The 20,090-nt window shown below is 47.6% G+C and overlaps 1 protein-coding gene and 1 pseudogene across 5 annotated transcripts in view; one reads left to right on the top strand and one right to left on the bottom strand.

Moving 5' to 3' along the window:
- The window catches only part of DUS2 (dihydrouridine synthase 2), a 36,983-nt gene that overhangs the window by 9,216 nt on the left and 7,677 nt on the right, over positions 1-20,090 (top strand). For all 5 annotated transcript variants that reach the window (XM_053915105.1, XM_024556184.3, XM_024556183.3 and 2 more), the window contains 8 exons: positions 4,340-4,385; positions 7,350-7,441; positions 8,271-8,314; positions 9,466-9,526; positions 13,169-13,216; positions 16,997-17,062; positions 17,246-17,316; positions 19,204-19,290. In XM_053915105.1, coding sequence (XP_053771080.1) covers positions 4,340-4,385; positions 7,350-7,441; positions 8,271-8,314; positions 9,466-9,526; positions 13,169-13,216; positions 16,997-17,062; positions 17,246-17,316; positions 19,204-19,290 — 515 coding nt within the window. The remainder of the gene's footprint in view (positions 1-4,339; positions 4,386-7,349; positions 7,442-8,270; positions 8,315-9,465; positions 9,527-13,168; positions 13,217-16,996; positions 17,063-17,245; positions 17,317-19,203; positions 19,291-20,090) is intronic.
- LOC112300567 (small ribosomal subunit protein uS8-like) lies at positions 909-1,788 on the bottom strand (annotated as a pseudogene).

Below are 20,090 nucleotides of genomic sequence, written 5' to 3' on the forward strand. Positions count from 1 at the left end.
GTTTTGAACCCTTTCATCACACCAAAAAGAAACCTCATATTCATTAGCAATCGCTGCCCAGTTTCCTCCTTTCCAGTCCCTGGCAACTGTTAATCTACTTTCCGTCTTTACAGGTTTGCTTGTTTTGGACATTTCCTATAAATAGAATCATATAGTAAGAGGCTTTATGTCTTGTTTCTTTCACTTAGCATGTTTTCAAGGTTCATCCCTGTCATGGCATGTATCAGTACTTCATCCTTTTCATGGCTGAATAATAGTCCGTGGTTTGTGTATATACAACACAGTTTGTTTATTCGTTCATCAGTTGATAGTCATTTAGATTGTTTCTACCTTTTGGCTATTGTGAAACATGTTATATGAATATTCGTGTACAAGTTTGTGTATGGACGTGTATTTTCACTTCTCTTGGATATACACCCAGGAGTGGAATTGCTGGGTCATGTGGTCACTCCGTGTCTGACCACTTGAGAAACTAGCAGCCTGTTTTCTACAGCGGCTGCGCCACGTTCCCTCCTCACCAGCAGTGTGTGAAGGTTCATTCTTCCACATCCTTCCCAGCACTTGTTATTACTTGTCCTTTTGATTATGGTCGTCCTGGTGGGTGTGAAGTGGTATCTCGTCATGATTTTGACTTGTATTTCCCTAATGATTAATGGTGTTGAGCATCTTTTCTTGTTTATTGGCCATTTTTATATCATCTTTGAGAAATGTCTATTCAAGTCCTATGCTCATTTTTTAGCTGGGTTCTTTGTCTTTCTATTCTGAGAGTTGTAAGAATTCTATATGTTTGGATACTGGACCTTTATCAGATACATGATTTGCCATGTTTTCCCCATTCTGTGCATTGTCTTTTCACTTTATTGATAGTACCCTTTGATGCATTTTATTTGCATCTATGTATTACGTCCTTAGGAAAAGAATCCCAGGATTTTTCCTTGTGTGTTTTCATCTTCTTCATGGTCCATGATGCCTGCTAAGGTTGTCAGTACAATGAAACCCAACTGATGGGACGGGAGAGGGTCTCTGAGTTGCACATCACATCCGGGGCTGATTACCTCACTTGTTTAACCTGCCCCAGAGGTTCACAGCAATTTTCCCAGCTCTGTGATCATCAGTAATTTCAAATTCGCCAGTGTAACCATGCTCCATCATCACAGTGAGAAACTGGGTGATGACTTCGGAGCACGGCCTAATAAGAACCTGGCATTTGCCTCTCTTTTTGGCACTGTCGATACTCTTTAGAGCACCAGCCAGGACATTCACGCACAGCAGTGTGGGGGCCCAGGAGGATGGCGGAAAGAGCTCATTGTACAAGTCTTTCGCTTCCTTGTTTTCTGGCCGGTATGGTTTCCCATGAGAAATCAGTTGTTAATCTTATTGAGGATCCTTTGCACATGGTAAATGCTGCTTTCTTGCTGCTTTCATTGTTCTCTTTTTCTTCCACTTTTAGCAGTTTGATTATGATGCATGTAGGTATGGCTCTCTTGGAGTTTCCTGCTTAAGGTTTGTTGAGCTTCTGGGATGTATGGAGTAATTTTTTAAAAATCAAATTTGGGGATTTTTTTTCCTTTTTGCCATTATTTCTTCAAACGTGCTTTCTATCCCTTTGAAATTCTTATTCATTTTGTCAATCATTTTTCTTAAAGAGGGGAATTCTAGTTGCTTGATCTGGGTATGTTTGTTTTTCTGAAAATTGGAATATACAAAAGATCCTTTAACCAAACCAGAGAGCAGAAGAGTACCTGGGTGTGTCAGAGGTGGGGGTAGAGAGGTGGCATGGAGGGACATTGGTGATGGACTAACGGGTTAGCCCAGACAGAGAAAGCAAGCCAGCGGAATGAAGGAGCTGAAGGTAGCAGGGTGTATCTAAGGTATCAGAACATAACTCATGACAGATAAGGAAGCCTATACGTGATAAGGCACTTTAAAATTAAATGCTATTCAGAACATTGGGTAGCTATGTGAAGAAAAAGTGACTTATAAATGGCCTTCATTTTCAGATAAGTTAAAAAGTTAAATCACTTTCACCCTGGCTGGTGTGGCTGGCTCAGTAGATTGAGTGCCGCCTGTGAACCAGAGGGTTGCTGGTTCAATTCCCAGTCTAGGGCACGTGCCTGGGTTGTGGGCCATGTTCCCAGTAGGGGGCGCATGAGAGGCAACCACACATTGAAGCTTTTCTCACTCTCTTTCTCCCTCCCTTCCATTCTGTCTAAAATAAATAAATAAAATCTTAAAAAAAGAAAAGCTAAATCACTTCAAAAAGAAAAATAATCAATTAAAGTTATATTCTTTGTAACAGATGTATTAAGAAACTAGAAGGCATTGTTGTGGCAAAGTTGGGGTTGTCTCTTCTATAAAAATAAAATGTTAATTATGATAAAAATCAAGGAAGTGATATTGATATTGGAAAAATATTTGTGATAATTGAGACAGACCAACTCTCAATATCCAGTTTGGCAAAGAGTAGGCTTCCCCCCCCCTGCACATTTTGTATGGATGTAAAAGGCAGTTTGCTATGAAGATACATGGATGATAAACTCTACCATGTAGACAAACAATGTTTATTTTCCCTAATTGAGGAAATAACAGTAGGAAAAAACTGTGTGTACCCATACAGTGAATAAAATTGGTAAACAATAGTGTTGAGGCTGTGCGGGTGGGCAGGAACACCTGGGGTTTTTATTGGTAACAGTTGAAGTTAATTTCTCCATTGAACAACCAGCTGACCGTCTGTGTGTACAGTACTGAAGCAGGCTTCAGCAGGGGTTCAGTGAGCGCTTGCAGTGTGATAGATGCTAGTGATTCAAAGGTGAATCGGACCGTGTCCAGCCCCAAAGGCTCTGCTGGTGTAGTGGGACGTCAGAGAGGAAACCTAGGCATTTCAAGGGCCATTTGTGTCAGCTCCTCCTCTTGGAGCTCAGGCTGCCTGGCCAGGGTCCTCCAAGCCCACCTTCGTGTGGACATAGGGCCTTCCTGAGGGGGTTCAGCGTCTAATGGCAAGGATATGACAGGTGCATCTGCAACTAGCATACAAAGACGAAGTGGTAAGGGCTGTGAAGGTGAACTTGACAGGGAGCTTTGGGGATCCCGAGGAGGACAGCTTCCTGCTGGCATGGCCGGGGCCCCGGCAAGGGCTTGCGTCGCTTTACACTGCTTGTTCCCGGTCAAAGCTCCGCCGGGCAGCAGAGCTGCTTTTTGTAAGCATAGGCCGCCCAATACCGCCCATTTGTACACGTGCCTTCTTGCGCCTGCCGCTGCAGCTAGGGTCGCTGGCTACAGGGGTCTGTGTCAGGCTCTGTCCATCTCTCGGGGCTGGGGGCGTGGTTGCCAACCATGTATCTGTACGGCTTGGTGGTGGTTATGTGTTTGGTTGGGCCTGATGGGCATCAGATACGTGATGACCTGAATGCAACATGGAGAGAATAGCCACAGAAACCTCCTGAGCGTGTAGTAACCTGGATTATGGGTATGGCGGGGGAGCCCCAAGGGTGCCATTGGGTCCTTTGACCACTTGAGCCCTATATGAAGGAGCAAAGGCCATCGTGCCTGCCGGCTGGGTTGTGACTTGCTGAGGCTCCTAAGGAGTCAGTATGGGGATGAGTACCAGGGCTGAGTTCCTTCCCATCTTCTTCTGGACCCCCAGAACTCCTGGGCAGGAGCTTCTGGTTTGGCTTCTGTTGAAATGATCATCTGTTGAAATGATCACTGCACAAAGCAGAACAGTGTGTTTCCCATCAGCACTCAGTCCCTCAGGAGACATGAGCTCTCCCTCCTTGTTTATGATCCTGATTTTGAAGAAGCCCCGTTTTTCTTTCTTTTGTGAGTCTGAGCATCTCCAGCGCTGAGGATCTCACCGCTTTCGTTTCCACACAGTGTGATCCATGTAGAGGAGGAGTTTTAGACTTTTCCTTCCTGTGCCGATCTCAAATTTTCCTTCTTGTGCTTCTGGTTCTACTTTTGCCCTTGGACATTTCCTGGGATGAGGCGGGAAGTTCTTAGAGAGGATGGACTGGAGCTGAGACTAGTAGGTGAGGAAGGTGTCCTGGTGTCCACATCCTGGACTCCTGTCTTCGCTCTGGCTCCCTGAGCTGCTCGCTCTTTCTAGGCCCCAAATATCTCCAAGGACCTTGGGAAGAGCAGCTGATTGAGGGAAGCTCATTCAGGTCCCTGCTTGTCATGCTTAAGTGGGGAGGACAGCACTACATGTCCCAAAAGCCATGATTTGTTGTCGGTACTAGGGTGACAGGCCAAGAAGCCCCCATCAGACGTGCAGCGAAGGTCCTCCCCCAGGGCTTCCTGCATGCCCTGGACTGACAAGCGCCCTCTGGTTCCTCCACAGGAGCTGATTGACCTCAAGATGCTTCAGTGCAAGAGAGTTGTCAATGGTGAGTGCTGCTGTGGTCCCGGGGTGTGTTTGTGCCCAGGCGGACCCAAGCCGTGCTGTCACTGCCCTTGCCTGTGGTGACAGGGTCCTCCCGGGGTTCTCCTTGCCTGGCTCTGTGGTGTTGTGGATCATGTGTTCCTTTGACAAGAGCCGCTGCTCTCCAGAGACCCTGACAAGAGCCAGGTATGAAACAGGCTAAGAATGCCTTGCACCCACAGGCTTGCTGGCATAGAAACTGCCAGGTTTCATGGTATAGGAAGGACCCTAGGAGGTTGAGATGGCATTGGCGCTGGTTCTGGCTCTGCCACTCACTAGCTGTGTGACCTTGGTCAAGTCACATGACCTCTCTGCCTCAGTTTCTTTAGCTGTAAAATGAAAATCATAATCCCTGTTTTACTTAAACCATAGGATTGGGGTCAAAGAAAATAAGGTACATAGAAGGACTTTGCAAATGGAAGTGGTTGTACTGAATTGTGATTTTGGTTATATTTTATTGATGAGGCTGATTCTGCTTTGATTACAGTTGTGGTATTGTTTGAGGTTTTTGAAATGGATATACATTTGTCAGATCTTAATGTAAGTTCACTAGAAATTGTGACTCAATTTTGTCTTTAATGGTTTTAGATTTGTATTTTCTTTGTGTTAAAAAAATTCAATGTGACAGACCTTTGCCACCTAGAAAATGAGAATCCCCCATAATCTCATACTTGAAGAGGTGATCACAAAGAGGAGTAATGTAGAGGTCTATAGATTTTTACACATTTAATAAAGCATGTATGTAAAAATATAATGTGTTTGTAGATCTCTCTTCCTGTCCCCTTAGTATCAGGCTACATGTGATTTGCCAGTTACTTCTCTACTAGGACACTTTTCCACGTCACTACTTACAGATGACTGTGTCAGAAATGATTTCGCCAGTGCTTTAACAGGGGTGTTTGTGTTTTGCTGCTACAAATGAATACAGCTCTAGTGTACACACCCTGAGCTTTCATTCTCCTCTCAGACTTCCTGCTGCCGGGCAGGCCGGGGGTTGCTTTGTTCACCTCTCCCAGCCTGTCACTGCCTTCAGTCCACCTTTTTGATCTTCTAAGCGATTCAGTGCTGGGATGATCATAACAGCGCCTATTTATGGAAGTGCTTTCCTTGCATCAGAGATCTCATTTATTTCTCAAAATAAATGCATAAGATAGGCATATACTTGCATCTGCCACGTTGGATCTCTTTCCTGGGCTGTTAGTCATCTCTGAAAGCTAATTATGGTAGTACCTGTGGGAGACTTTGTTAGGAAGATCATATGAGATTCCTGTTATTTGCGACTGTTACGCTCTGTGAAGTTGCTACAAACACCAAATGAGTGAATACTGAGCCATTGCTCTAGGGGAAATACAGGCATACGTCATTTTATCGCACTTTGCATATACTGTGTGTTTTTTACCAATTGAAGGTTTGTGGCAACCCTGTCTCAGCCTGAGCAAGCCAGTTGGCACTGTTTTTCCAACGGGCTCAGGTGATGGTTAACATATTTTTAGCAACAAAATATTTTTTAATTAAGGTATCTACATTTTTTAGACATAATGCTGTAGAATACCTAGTAGACTGTAGTGAACGTAACTTTGTCATGCACTGGGAAACCAAAACATTGGCATGACTGGCCTTGCTCGCGACATTTACTTTTTTGTGGTGGTCTGGAACTGAACCTGCAGAATCTCTGAGGTCTGCCTGTACAGGTGGACGTCCCTGCAGACCTCTGGTTCACATGTTTTCATTAACGGATCAAAATGTAATCTTGTTCTATGTGTGCTTCTGTTTAAGGACATGTAATTCAATATGTTCTGTTGATTCGTTAACATAGAACTCACAGCCAACATCTCTGTGTATAATTTCGTGTCTGCACAAAGCTTGTTTGACACATGTATTTTCTCCATAAGGCACGTCACAGCCTTCTTGTGCACGGCCCGCTAGGCAGTAGCACTGCTCTGGGCGTGGGGCCATTTAAAACAAGGAGATTACCAACAAAAAGGCAAAGATGCGGCATTAGAGTACCATCATAAAGACACTTGTTTACTGGACGGGAGCTGAAGCAAGGAGACAGAGTGTTGCCTTGTTTGACTCTGGCTGGGAACCTGTATATTAGGTGACCGAAATTTTCTGTAATGCTCTGCATGTCCGAGAATGACAGTGTAAGTGTCGTGAGTATTGATTACAAACGAATTTTAGCGAGCAGGCAAATCTGCAAATACACAACGTCAAATAATAAGAATCGACTGTAGTATAGTAAATCTCCGCTCCCAGTATCTGGCACCTGATCAGTCATTAAGAAACAGCAACTCTGCTGAACTTCAGAGTGACATCTGGGAAAACTGGGTCAAAATCTGAAGCTCCGACATGGTGCTCTATATGCACCTTTTAAAAAAATGTTTTAAAATTGCAAAATGAAGCCCTGGCCGGGTGACTCACTTAGTTGGAGCATCATCCCATACACCAAAAGTTGTGGGTTTGATCCCCCGTCAGGGCACATACCTAGGTTGCAGGTTCTGTCCCTGGTCGGGGCATGTACGGGAGACAGCTGATCAGTGTTTCTCTGTCACTTTGGTGTTTCTCTCCCTTCCTCTGTCTGTAAAAGTCAGTAAACATCTCCTCAGGTGAGGATTAATAAATACATAGGTAAATAAATAAATAAAATTGCAAAATGTAACAGCCATACAGAGAAATTACGTAAAACACAAGCATGCGGTTTAACAGGAAGCTGTGAAACAACCAACCACGTAACTGGCCACCACCAGGTCAGAAGTAGAACATCTCAGCCCCTCAGGGGTCGCCCACATGCACACTGATTTCTTTTAAGAACAGTGTACTTCCAGCATCCCTTTTTTCCCTTTAAACTTTTGCTGTTTTCTTTCAGGGATTAGTCTAGGCGAACTTGCTTATTTAGTGGGCGTGCCTTTGTGTTTGTGTTTTTTTGCAGAAGTGCTCAGCACAGTGGACTTCGTTGCCCCTGATGACCGAGTAGTCTTCCGCACCTGCAAAAGGGAGCAGAGCAGGGTCGTCTTCCAGATGGTATGACTCCCCAGGTCCGACCTGTTGCCCGCCCGGATTTGCTGTCTCACGCCCTGACCAGGGCCGGTGTGGAATGCCTGGGCTGGTGTGGAATGCCTGGGCTTCAGTGCACAGCAGTGGCTGCCTGAATTTTTCACATTCAGGACATTTCTCAAAGATCTGCTCATGAGTTATTACACTGTTGGAGGCAGTTTATGGAAATCAAGCTATAGGAGTCTGTTACATGTCTCCCATCTCAAATTTAATTTCCTTAATTATAGGAATTATCTGTTTGGCATGACTTACACGTTTTTAATCCCTCGCATTAGTTATTCAGATCAAGGTCTTCGTTTTTTGTAGTCTGTATGTATCTCCCACATAAGGAAATCAGGTTTGCTCAAGAGTAGTTAATATTTATGTTAGGGTTGTAATGACTCTGTAGCTCTCTTCTCTCACTTGGGCATTTCTTGGTGCTTTTCTGAATAGCTCCTGAATTAGACTTTTTAAAAATTGACAACAATGGGTAGAACATATGATAAAGCAGATATAGCAAAATGTTAATTACAGATTCTAAGTGGTGGGTATATGATTGTTCACTATAAACATTTTTCAGTGTTGTTGTATGTTTGAAAGTAATCATAGCATTGATGACATGTTGACATTTTCTATGCCCTCCCATCCACTTCTGGCCTTTGACAGAAAGCTAGTCTAGTCGACTGGATGTTTCAGAGACACCAGCTGGACTCCATTTGCTGACGTGTGTGCGCATGGTGTGCATGGGTGTGTGTGTGTGCCTGTGCGTGTGTACGTGTGTCAGGATGGTTGTTGATGTAGCCTTTTGTGTTCCCAGGGGACTTCGGACGCAGAGCGAGCCCTTGCTGTGGCCAGACTTGTGTAAGTTCTTCCCTCTTTGGAACTACCTTTGCCTCTCCTGTTGGCTCTGAGGCCTCTCTGTTCCTTGTGATGCTGGAGGTGACCGCCCTACTGCCTTCTAGTTCAGTACCTTCTGTGTCCTTTGTGGTTTCCTTCCCTGTGGTGTCCAAGGCTGCCCTGGGACTCTCGTGTGCCCCCTGTGCCCAGATCCCAGATCACCTCTGTGTGGGTGCCTGTTTTTTAGTGTTCGTTCATAAGGCCCCCTTTCCAAGGCTGCTTATGACCATGAGCCCTGAGGTTTTGAATCTCACGAAGAGTAGGTTAGACTTACTGCTTCCTAAATTAACGGAGGCAGGAGAGTGTTGTGGTTACGGAGTTAGATGAAGCTGGGTTGTAATTTTGGCTGTGGCTTTGCCACTTGTTAACTGTGTGACCTTAGGTAACCTTGCTGAGAATTTAAGTTTCCTCATTTACAGAGTGAGACCAGTAGTATTACCTGCCTCTGGCGTTATAGGGAAAGGTAAATGAAATAATGCGTGTAAATGTCTTTGCAGTGTGTGGCACATAGTGAGTGCTTAGTAAGTGGTTGCTATTGTTGTTAGTTACAGTAAGGGCGAGAAGGCACTCACACAGTAGTTGCTGCCGACTCACAGCCTCTGAACTGTGTATGTTCCAGAAGATGAGGTCAGGGTCTTTTCTACATCTGAGAACTGTTTGGAGTAAGCCAACCGTGTGACCCAGCCAGTAAAAGCAGTCTCGTACCTTCTACCAGAACCGGTGCTTTGGGTAAGGGTCTCAAGGTCATGTCCCTTTTCTGCATGGACAGATGGCCTTCACTGCCCCAGTCAGAACCGAAACTCTGGGATCATGTTCAGTGTGACTGTCACTCAGTATTTGAGGTATCTGATACAATTCCAAAGTAGCAAAGTCCCTGACAACTAGCTCTTTGTAAATGTGTGAGCACCTTATTCCGTGTCTCTTGAGCTTTGCTCAGGCGAGGCAGGAGCACATTTTAGAGTAGGGTTTTTTCAGCTTCTGATCCGGAGGGTCGGTGTGTTTTGGGGCCAGGGACGCGGAGAGGGGTTCATGAGCACCAGGCCGGGCCTTTGACTCCACCCGCTCTCCTCACATTGAACACTCACTGCCGCCTTTCCCACTTCATGTCCTTCCAGAGAAAATGACGTGGCTGGAATCGATGTCAACATGGGCTGTCCGAAAGAGTATTCCACCAAGGTAAATTGCGCCCTTTCTGCCCTCCACAGATATGAGGTGCGGATTAAAGAGGACCCGTGAGACCTGACAACTAAGTACAGTGCCTGACTCCTGTACTGTGTGGGGAGAATGCCGAAGTGGGTATCATTAGATCAGTGGGCGAAATTGGAGTGTAGACCACGGTAAATTAGCTAAAAATACTGGATCAGTGTAAAGTGATCAAGTTAACAACTCTTCAGTTTTGTAAGAATATTCCTATTCTTAGAAAATGTACACTAAAATATACTGGGGTCAGAGGCTATGATATATGTAACTTTTCCCTGAAGTGGTTGAGGAAAAAGTTTGTATACACATACATACACATATATACATAAACATACACACAGAGCATTATGCCCATTTGTTTTAAATGATGTAAATGTTAAAAGAAAAAATAATGTGAACAGGTTTTTTTTTTTTTAATAACACCAAGACATAACATCTTTTTAAAAATAGAGGATGAGGCCCTGGCCAGTGTGGCTCAGTGGTGGGAGCTTTGTCCTGTAACTGAAGGGTTGCGGGTTTGACTCCCGGGCAGGGCACACACCTGGATTGTGGGTTTGCTCCCCAGTCCGAGTGCGTATGGGAGGCGGCCAATCAGTGCTTCTCCCTTGCATCGATGTTTTACTTTCTTCCTCTCTCCATCTCTCTCTAAAAGGAATGAAAAAAAAATGTCCTTGGGTGAAGATTAAAAGTAAACAAATAAATAAATAAAAATAGAGGATGCAAAATATGTCCCCATTTTCATATCAGAAGATCAGACCTGAGTACTAGGATAGCTCAGAAAGGAGCTGAGAGGCAGCACTTAGACCTGGGATTTTACAAAGGAATGTCCTCGATGAGGAGGTTGGGACCCTGCAGGCAGAAGGAGTGCAGTGCAGAGCTTAGGTGCCAACATGAAGTAGAGGCAGAGAACCTCGATTTGACCAGAGGGTTGGAGAGTGGGAGGCGATGAGGAAACGGACGCAGCATTGAAAACCTTGGTTGGGACCAGAGTAGCTGGACCTGGATCTTCGGTATTGCTGGCCTTTTGTGAACAGAAAGGCCTGTGATCAGAAATGTAGTGTCTTTCCCCAGGGGAGCCAGTGTTACTAGTTTCTTGTGTGTCTTTCCAGATACAGTCTATGAGTAGAAATGCTAATCTGGGAGCCATGCTTCTTGTGGACTGAAGTGGAAAGAGGCTAGAGGTGGGGACATAGATGTAGGAGGTGAGTGTTGTTGGTCCACAGGAAGGACTAGGGGGATAGAGAGAGGAGAAGCCCAGCTGGAGTAGAGTTTGGCAGGACTTGGCTGGCAAATGGTTGGACCGGGTGTGGGGATGTGGGGTGAGTGGTGGGGATACAGAGAGGAAAGACTGGCATCCCAGAGGACGGTGGGTCTCCCATGTCAGCAGGACTGGCAGAGGAAAAGCAGTTTGGAGCAGATGGCAAGCACAGCTTGGGGTTGGGTGTATAGGAGACACCAGAGGGACTTCTGCAGGGCTGCCCCTGGGAACCTCATTGTAGGGCGTGTAGTGTAGGCATAGCAAATGTCCCCCCAGGCCCACTGCCCAAAGTCAGCCACTTTGTTTTCAGCAGTTAGTGGCTGGGGGACCTTTCCTTTAAGCCAGGAGCCTGAAGACTACCTGAGGAAAAGGCTCTTGGGCTCTTGAAACCCAGAAGGCCTGTGGGCAGCTGCTTCAAGGAATTGTGGAGATTTGAAATTGTCTGTGGGAACCTACAAATTTTGGACTCTGCTGGCTGTTTTCAAATTACCTCTTTGTGTTTGTGATTATGTAAGGAGCAGAACTGAAATTATTGGAATAATCTCCCGGAGTTTGTGGAGTGAAGAAAAGCAAAGGACAGAATTGTATGTGGTGTATTACCATTTATGTGTGGGGGATGGGAAATGAATATTTACATACATTTACTTTTCATAGAACGTATTTGGAAAGACACACAAGAAACTAGTAACACTGGTTTCCCCTAGGGGAGGACACTAAGTTTTTATGTGGTTTTGCACAGGGGTTAAGTTCCCTTTGCCAGGGCGCTACTCAGAAGAAACAACCAGCACGGCCAGAACAGACACTTAGCAGTACGCCACACCAGTGCACACCGCCTGGGTATTTGCTGTCTTCTGGTGGCTCAGAAATTGGAGCCATATAAACAGTACAAATTGAAAAGTTTGCCGTTCCTCAGGGAGGGAGAGTTCTTACTTTTTACCCTTTTGAATCTTTAAAAATTTTAATGTGTTACTTATTCAAAAAAGCAAATAAGTAAGTTAAATAGAAAGGAAGGAAGGAAGGAAATACCATTGAGAAAGCCATTGTGGAAGGGGCAGCGAGACTGTATTTTATGTTTTCCTAGAAATTATTTATTTATTTATTTATTTAGAGAGGGGAAGGAGAAAGAAAGGGGGAGAAACATCACTGCACGAGAGAGACATTGATTGGTTGCCTCTCGCACGCCTCCAGCTGGGGATTGCCTGAACCCCAGGCATGTGCCCGGACAGGGAATCGAACCGGTGACCTTTCGGTCCACTGAGCTGCACCAGCCAGGGCGAGACTGCATTTTAGAGCCTGTGATTCCACAAGGAAGGGCTGAATTGTGTGTGAGCTGAAGGACAGATGGACCTGGGGTGTGGCCAGAGTTTCCTTAAAGCCTCTGAGCAGGTTTGCATCTGTGACCGGGGCTAGTCCTCTTCTGCCCTTCCCGTTTTCCGCTGACGTGCAGGCTCAGGCTGGCTGAGTCAGTGGTGGGTCAGTGTTCTCTCCGACTCTGATCTGTCATCCTTTGAAACATGTAATCACTGAACTGAAACTGCCTGAGCGCAGACTGGGAGCGTTTGTTAGTATACAGTCTATATACTGACAGCATGCATTTATTGGATTTGTTTTTCTCCCCTTCACCTCACTCTTAATGGGTTCAGAGTTTTAACGCCCGCCCCTACCCCATTATTAAAATGTCATGCCATTGTCCAGAACTTGGATAGTTTAAAAGTACAAAAAAGAGCAGGAAAATTACCAATAATCTCACCATCAAGAGACACCCTCTGTTGTTAAAGTCAAGATTCACGTGGCTGCACAGGCTGTTGGTGTCCCTTAGCTGGGGCTTTGTTAGTGTTTGACGTTGGTCTGGGTGCTGAGGATTGGGCTGTTGTTGCTGGCAGGGGAGAAGGGGCTGGGGAAAATCTGCGGGTTGCATGCCCCTGAATGGCTTTGCTGACCGTGGCGGCACCAAAGCCAGTGATAGCAGGATAGGAAGAGGGTGCATTTGCTTTCATTTCAAAGGAAGAGTGCTTCATTACTTTCATTTTTTTTTAGGGCTTGGCAGATGGGTTTAGTTTATTAAGACACTGATACCCTGGGTAGGGAATAGGCAGTCCTGAAACATTATTTTTGTAGAACCTGCTTCTAGATAGATCTGTGACCTTTGCCAAGTCATCACTATTAGAATTCATCAGACTCTGATCCCTGTTTTTGTGGGTAGGGTACTCCCGCTTTCCTACTCGCTTAGGAGACCTGCCAATTGCCAGTGGACCTTGGTCCCTTGAAGACATGTGCTGGGGTGCTGGCATGTTGCCACATCACGGGAAGGGGGTACCCCCCTTGAGCTGTAAGAAGCCCCTCTGTGTGCTTTTCCTTAGGGGGGAATGGGAGCCGCTCTGCTGTCAGATCCCGACAAGATTGAGAAGGTAAGTCCTGAGTGAGTGAAAGCAGAGGTCCTTAAACACGGCACACTTGCCACTGCCCTCCCCCAGATTTAGGGAATCAGGCACTCCACCTGGGGTCTGGGAAATTTGTAAAAGGCTTCTCAGTGATTTGGACATGCAGCCAAATTCAGTAACCCCTGAGCCAGCCTACAATAGACGTGGAGTTCCTTAAAAGCCCAGGGCTAGGGACGTGTTAACTGAGAGCTGGGGTGGGGAGGAGTGGGGCCTGGACTCATTTAGAGCCTCCTCTGTATTGCCTCCATTCCTTCTGAGAAGATCATGAGAGGGCAGGGCCAGCTCCCTGTGGGTGTGGACAGGCTCAGTGGCTGTGGGGGTGGGTTGGGGAGGATTGGCCCCTCCCAGGGGCTTGATGAGTGCCGCAGTGGGGCCCCTGAGTGCTGCTGTACTCTACCACCAGCCTTTGAGAGCAGGCCAGGTCAGGGTCATACAAGGCAAGTTGACATTAGTCTCCTCTGACCCCATTCCCTCAGTGATTCTGGTGGCTAGGTTTATGAGGCTCTGGGGACAGGTTGCCATTTACCACCCAGTATTGTGAGCTGCCAGGGCATGTGGGGATGTCATTTCCTGCTATACCTTTTTACATAGGCATCTTTTTACTTTCCTCTCTCAGTCTACCAGCTCCCTTCTTTTTGCTCTTCTTAGCTCCTTTGACTTCCTTTTCATTCTCCAACCCCACTTCCCTACTGGGTGTTAAGCCTCCTAGTGCCTCCCATAGGCTACATACAGTGACTTGGGATAAAGCATCGCCAATAAAAGCTGCCACTATTTGTGCTGGCTGCTGTGTCGGCAGCTCGTCCTGTGCGTTCTCCTAGCCCCACTGTCTCTGGGATGTAGGAAGGCCAGTGTGTTTATGAGCTAGGTGCCTTTTCATTTTTCCCACGTGCAGATAGGTACTTATAATGTGTCTGTAATGTGCCTATAATGTATCCTCAGTGTTTGTAGAGTAATTTCCAAGGGATATTCCAGCATTTGTTCCATTTGTTCTCCAAGTCCCTTGAAGTAGACAGGGAAGGCATTTATTATTTTCATTTGATCAAGAATAATAAAACTAAAGCACAGAGGGGGAAAAATAATTTGCTCAAGATCATGTAGCAAAAAAGCAGGCAGAGCTGAGTCTAAAGCCATGGTCTTATGACCTCTACCCGTGCATCAGTGGCCCCTCGCGTTGGCATCTCAGGCTAAAGGTGTCGAGTGTAGTTTGTAAGTGTCTAGGCATAAGTGTAGACGCCTGGACTTAGGAACCTCCAGTCGGACACCTCTCTGCAGGATGGAGTGGATGTGAACGACTGCGGATGTCAAATGCATTACCGTGCTTAGGCGAGGGGCCCCCGTCATGCGCACGCAGGCATTTCTGTTATACTCTGGCCTCCTGGCTTCTCCCTCTCATGCTGTTGGCCCGATCCTCTCCCTGCCCCTCTTTGGGTGCATTTCACATTTGAGGCTCAGTTCATTCTGTTCCTTCTCTGTTTGGTGGGATGGTTGGGGGGCCAGGCAGGCTGGTGGATGGGGTTTGCCTCATGGAGGGGAGGTTCCAGGCTTCCACAGTGGAGCCAAAGGGGACCTGGGAATAGTGGGCTGGAGTAGACTCAGGCTCAGACTGTGCTGGCACACAGGGCGTCCGCACAGGCTTGATGTTTTAGGCCCATGGTTCCATCTGTGGGTACATCTCAGGGCCACTGGCAGAAGTTTTTTCAAAACAAGGATGCTGGCTTGGAGTGATGAAAGTTTTTGGAAATAGATAGGATAGAGGCAGGGAGAGGATATCAGTCTTTTGACAAAGCTTCCTAGGTAACTCTGGTTACCCTCCCTGGGTTAAGAACCTCAGTTTTAGACTCTAATTCGGTAATATCCTCTCTCTCACCCTTGCCCAGGATTGTCTGGGCCTCCTGCTGCCCAGTGCATCCCCCTTGTGCACGCGGCGCTTGGGTTGTGACTTACTACTGGCAGGGCCAGGAATTGAACTCAGTTCTCACTGATTCCCAAGCCTAAGCTTTCCCATCCTCCTCCCCAACCTGTTCCCAACAACTAAGGGAGCTTTTCCTGAGCTACCCTGTGATCTGGTGGATGAGCCTGCCTGTGGGTAGACGTGCTGTAATCTGCCCGGGTAGGGGTCTGCCGCAGGTCCTTTTCCACACAGACGTGCACACCACAGAGGTGTGGTATCACTTGGATCTCGGAGAGTTGGGTCCAGGAGAGTTTTGTGCTGTGGCCTGGCCAGAAGACAGTCTCCAGTGCCCCTTCCTCTCAGCGTAACCCTTGCAAGGGGGTAGGGCTTTTGCTTACTAATCTCCTTCCTGGACCTGAACAAGCACATGAAATAAACAGAAATACTGAAGAAGATGATTAGAGCTACTTAGATAAGTCACCAAAAGGAAGCTCTGCAAAACAGAGGATTGGATCAAACCAACCCACGTTACTTGTCACCAAACACCCGAGAATTCTAAATGGCACTTGCAAAGGAACCTCCCAGAGACAGTGCTGTCAGCCTGAGGGAAAGGGCTGGAGTGAGAACTTCTGTTGTGTATCTCAGAGGGTCTGGCAGTTCCCCCTTAAAGGACAGGTGCTCCTTCAAGGTCTGCCAGAGAGACCCTAGGACCTTAGGCCCAGTCTGCCCCGCCACCCTCCCCCACCCCACCTCCAGCCGGGGCAGTTGTGCCTGGGCTGGCAGGCTTGTCTCACCCATTATCTGTCCTGCCTGTCAGCCCAGCCTCTTACTCTGATGTCTTCTGAGGGACCTGCCTAATTTTGACGCTGGCCAAAAGGCCTCCACCGTTGCAAGCCTGGCTCTCTGCTGCCCTCACCTGTCTAGAGCCAAGACTGGCAGCAGCTGCCTACATGTCCCCTCTGCTCTGCTTGACAGCGACCCAGTTCTTGAAAGAGGGCTCTTGGGATCACCTTCCGTCCAGCTTGCCAGGCCTGAAGTTTCTGATGAGGGAAGAAGGTAGCAGTGCCACAGACATGCAGTGTCACCTACATCTCTCTTGATCTCTGACTCTTAGGAGGTCTGGCCTTGCTACCTCCCTGACACTTTCCTGTACAGCTTTCTCGATCTGTCTTTGAAGTTCTTCGCAATTGCTATGCCAAGCAAACACTTTTTACTATGTTGACTATATTGTCTTTTCCTTTGCCCGTTCCATTCCTGTACATCTGATTCCCTTAAAGAGAGGGGTCCGTGAGGATAGGGCCCAAGGCCTGTTTAGCCCTCATGCTCCCTCACTCTGCAGACCCCGGAGCAGCACTAAGGGAGCATTGCCTTCAGGCAGGAAAGAAGCTGTGAGCCACGTGTCCTCTACCGGGCTAGGCTGCAGAATCATGTTGAGGGAGTGTGTTGGGCAGAGCCTTTACAAACACGTATTCCTAAGCCCTGCTCCTGGAGACCCATTTAGGAAATACGAGGTGGGATCTAACACTGTGTTTCTTAAGCTCTCAGGTGTCGGCCCTGGCAAAGGATCACTATTTTACACAGGCATGCGTGTATATCATCACTAATTCATTCATTTATCAACTATATGTACACCACTGTGTGCCAGGCAAGGGACTAGCATAGAAAAAAGATGCAGTCCTTCCTTCATGGAGCTTGCATGTATATGCATGCAACAGATATGCATGTGGACACATACATGGACACAGCCATGTCCATGCCACTGGGACACACAGGGACTAAGTAGAAGTACTTAGTACAGGTCACTGTGGTTGTTTGCTCCAGAAGAGGTAGGTGCCCTTGTGTTCTCCTCTCTGCAGATCCTCAGTACTCTTGTTAAAGGGACACGCAGACCTGTGACCTGCAAGATTCGCATCCTACCGTCGGTAAGGCTGGGGTGTTACATTTGAAGGTCCGTTTTCTCTGGGGATGTCTATTTGGGGTGTCAGTAATTTTTGAGGTGTTGAATTAGGTTTGGAGGAGGGGGTAGAGCTGAGCCCACTTTAGGACAGCTGACAGCCGCTCCCTCTTTGGCTTCAGTAACCACCCTCTGCGGGTCTCTTTCTCAGCTGGAAGACACCCTGAGCCTTGTGAAGCGGATAGAGAGCACTGGCATTGCCGCCATCGCAGTTCACGGGAGGTGAGTGGTTGCTTTTCTACTGACTGCCTTGCAGCGAAGTCCTCTGTCATCTTAATGATCCTTCAGCAGACCTCAGTTGACAACTAAATTCTCTTCTACATATGCCCCTGCCTCTGCCTAGCTCTTTGACATCCTGGGGGCGGTTAAACTCTTATGAGCTTGCATTTTCCTTTGTTTCATTCACTTTGCATCTACTGGTGTTTGACACCGCACTGAGCTTTAGAGGCAGGGAGACCAAGGAGGAAGGAGAAATGCCCTTAACCTCAGGAAGTGTAAACGGTAGAGATGGAATGATTTGCTCAAAATTGCATCATGCAGCCAGGAAGTGGTGGAATTAGAACTCTGACTCTGAATCTCCTTTTCTTTCCACTACGTTGAGTAACAGCTTTTGCCCTGAATGACCCCAGGCAGATGGCTGTTTTTACACCGGCACTGCCTCTTTGGTCTGCCCCTGTAGGGTCGCCAGCGGACACAGTGACTGCTTTAACAGTCCTTGTATCCGTACCTCACTGCACTCTGCTGAGAGCTGAGGTGTTTCTCATGGCTGCCCCCTGGGTTTCCCAGTCTGCCTTGCCCCCTGTGTCCAGGCTGTGCTTTTGTACAGAATCCCAGGTCAGTAGACTTTGGCCAGAGTGACCTCTCTTCTCTAAGTGATGTTCCTTTTGGTTCAGGGGTCTTGTAGGAACAGTGTATTTTTTGCCGGTTATGTCTATTACAGCATTTTCAAAAAAAGGGAACCCAGAAGTCCAGCACGTAAAAGAGAAAAGCATAGCTGTACGGATGGAAGCAGGCAGGGGGAGGTGAAAGGCCACACCCATTACAAACCCTGAGGCCACAGGCCCTGGGCTCAGACTGCCTGGTTTCAAATCCCAGCTCTGCTGCTTGTTGGCTCGGTACCCTTGGGCAAATCATTTAACCTCTCTGTGCACCACATTCCTCATTTGGAAGTTCAGGTAATTTCTGCTTTATAAGGTGCCTTTCTACCAGTAGTTGAAACACTAGGAAGACAGATTTCAGCGAGTTTAAGGAGGGACTTCTGGCCATCGAAGTTTTTGAGGATGGCTAGAACTGGCTGCTGGGGGGTGTGGGGAGGCGAAGGTGGAGGCTGGGTTGACTGGGCCTTCTAAGGCCCCTGGCCTTTTTGTTGAGAAGCATGGCAGAGGGGACACACCCAGACAAAACCTGGGTGAGGGCTATGTGGTCACCCACCTCTCTTGCTTGTTCCTGAGCACAGCTCAGGTCAGGGCTCACCTCAGCACCCCTAAGACTCAGTCTCATTCACAAGAACTTACAGCTGACCTTGGAGGGAGGGTGCCTGGATTGTGGTGCTGCTGCCTCCCCAGTGGCTCCTTGTGACAGCCATGGTCTGTGTCCTGCCCTGGCTGCTGGGTCTCCCTTGTGCCTGGTTCCGGCCCCCAGGATCAGCTGCCCAACTTAGCCTCAGAACAGGCAGCTGTGTGGGAGTGGCCAGTCAGGGGCAGCAGCTGTTTCTAGTCCCATGGGGAGGGCAAGACCGGGACAGTAGAGGTAGCATCCTTATGGCACTGTTCTTCATCTCTGGCAGAGGTGAGGGGAAGTCAGGGGGAGGTGGTGTGACCTTGGAAATCATCCACCCACCTCTGCCCTCTGCAGCCATGCCTTACCTATAGTCCTCCAAGAGCTGAACTTGGCCTTCTCAGCATGGACCTATGCTGCTGCCTCTGTCCCTCGCAGCAGAGTCTTGGAGAGCCAGCCACTGCAGCCTAGACCCCTGTCTCTGATGGCCACATGACCTTCCTGAGATTCAGTAGGGAGGATCATAGGGTTTGGTTAACATAACCCTGTGTGAATGGTGACATGGCCTCTGGCACTCAGCCCTCAGCCCCATCTTTTTTGTTTATCTCCAAGGAAGCGGGAGGAGCGACCTCAACACCCTGTCAGCTGTGAAACCATCAAAGCCATTGCCGAAACCCTCTCCATTCCCGTCATAGCCAAGTAAGCCTCCCTTCCACATCATTTACTTCCTTATGTCTTACCTCTCTCAGAAGGTATTTAAGCTGGCATATAAAAATGGAAGGACATGGCATTAAAAATTGACCTTAAGGAAAAAAAAAAAACAGGGTGGGATGAAAAATGAAGTTGGTAATGAGGCAGACACAAGTGCTTGCCATGTTCCTTGGCCTCTGGTGAGTGGCTGATGGAGGTGTGCGGGAGTCAGGGGCCCCGGGCATTCTGATGGGTGGGGTGAGGGTAGGAGTGTTCAGGGGACAGGGAGAGCAAGAGTGTGGCTGCTGGAGCAGGCCCAGGGGAAGGTGAAGTCACGCGAGAGTTAGGTGTGCAGGGTATAGGGTGAGGAGGCCCAAGCCAGAGCACATAGAGCAAAAGTAGGTTTACAGTTGTGAGTACGTAAAACAGAGAATTTATTCTTGTATTATTTATTACTTATTATTTTCCATATGAATAACTGTAAACCTACTTTTGCTTACCTCTGTATGGCTCAGGAATCATAAGGTCGGTCACAGTCCAAAGCCCAGACTGTGCAGCTACGGGGCCTGGAACCTAGACTGGCAGGTAGGTGTGAGGTACCAGTTACCAACCCAGAAACTTAGTAGCCAGACAATGTCCAGTTGCTTCTGGGGAGCTGGCCTGTGCAGGCCAGTGGGGAGTCCAGATCAGCAGACCTCAGGGTGGCACAGAACCGGATGGCAGGGTGGGAGCATGGAAGTTCCAAAGCCCTGAAGCCCTGACAAAAGGCACACCTGGCTGGTGGGAGGGAGGGAGAGAGCTGAGGGTGG

Source organism: Desmodus rotundus, chromosome 12, assembly GCF_022682495.2.
Source record: "Desmodus rotundus isolate HL8 chromosome 12, HLdesRot8A.1, whole genome shotgun sequence".
Classification (NCBI taxonomy): Eukaryota; Metazoa; Chordata; class Mammalia; order Chiroptera; family Phyllostomidae; genus Desmodus; species Desmodus rotundus.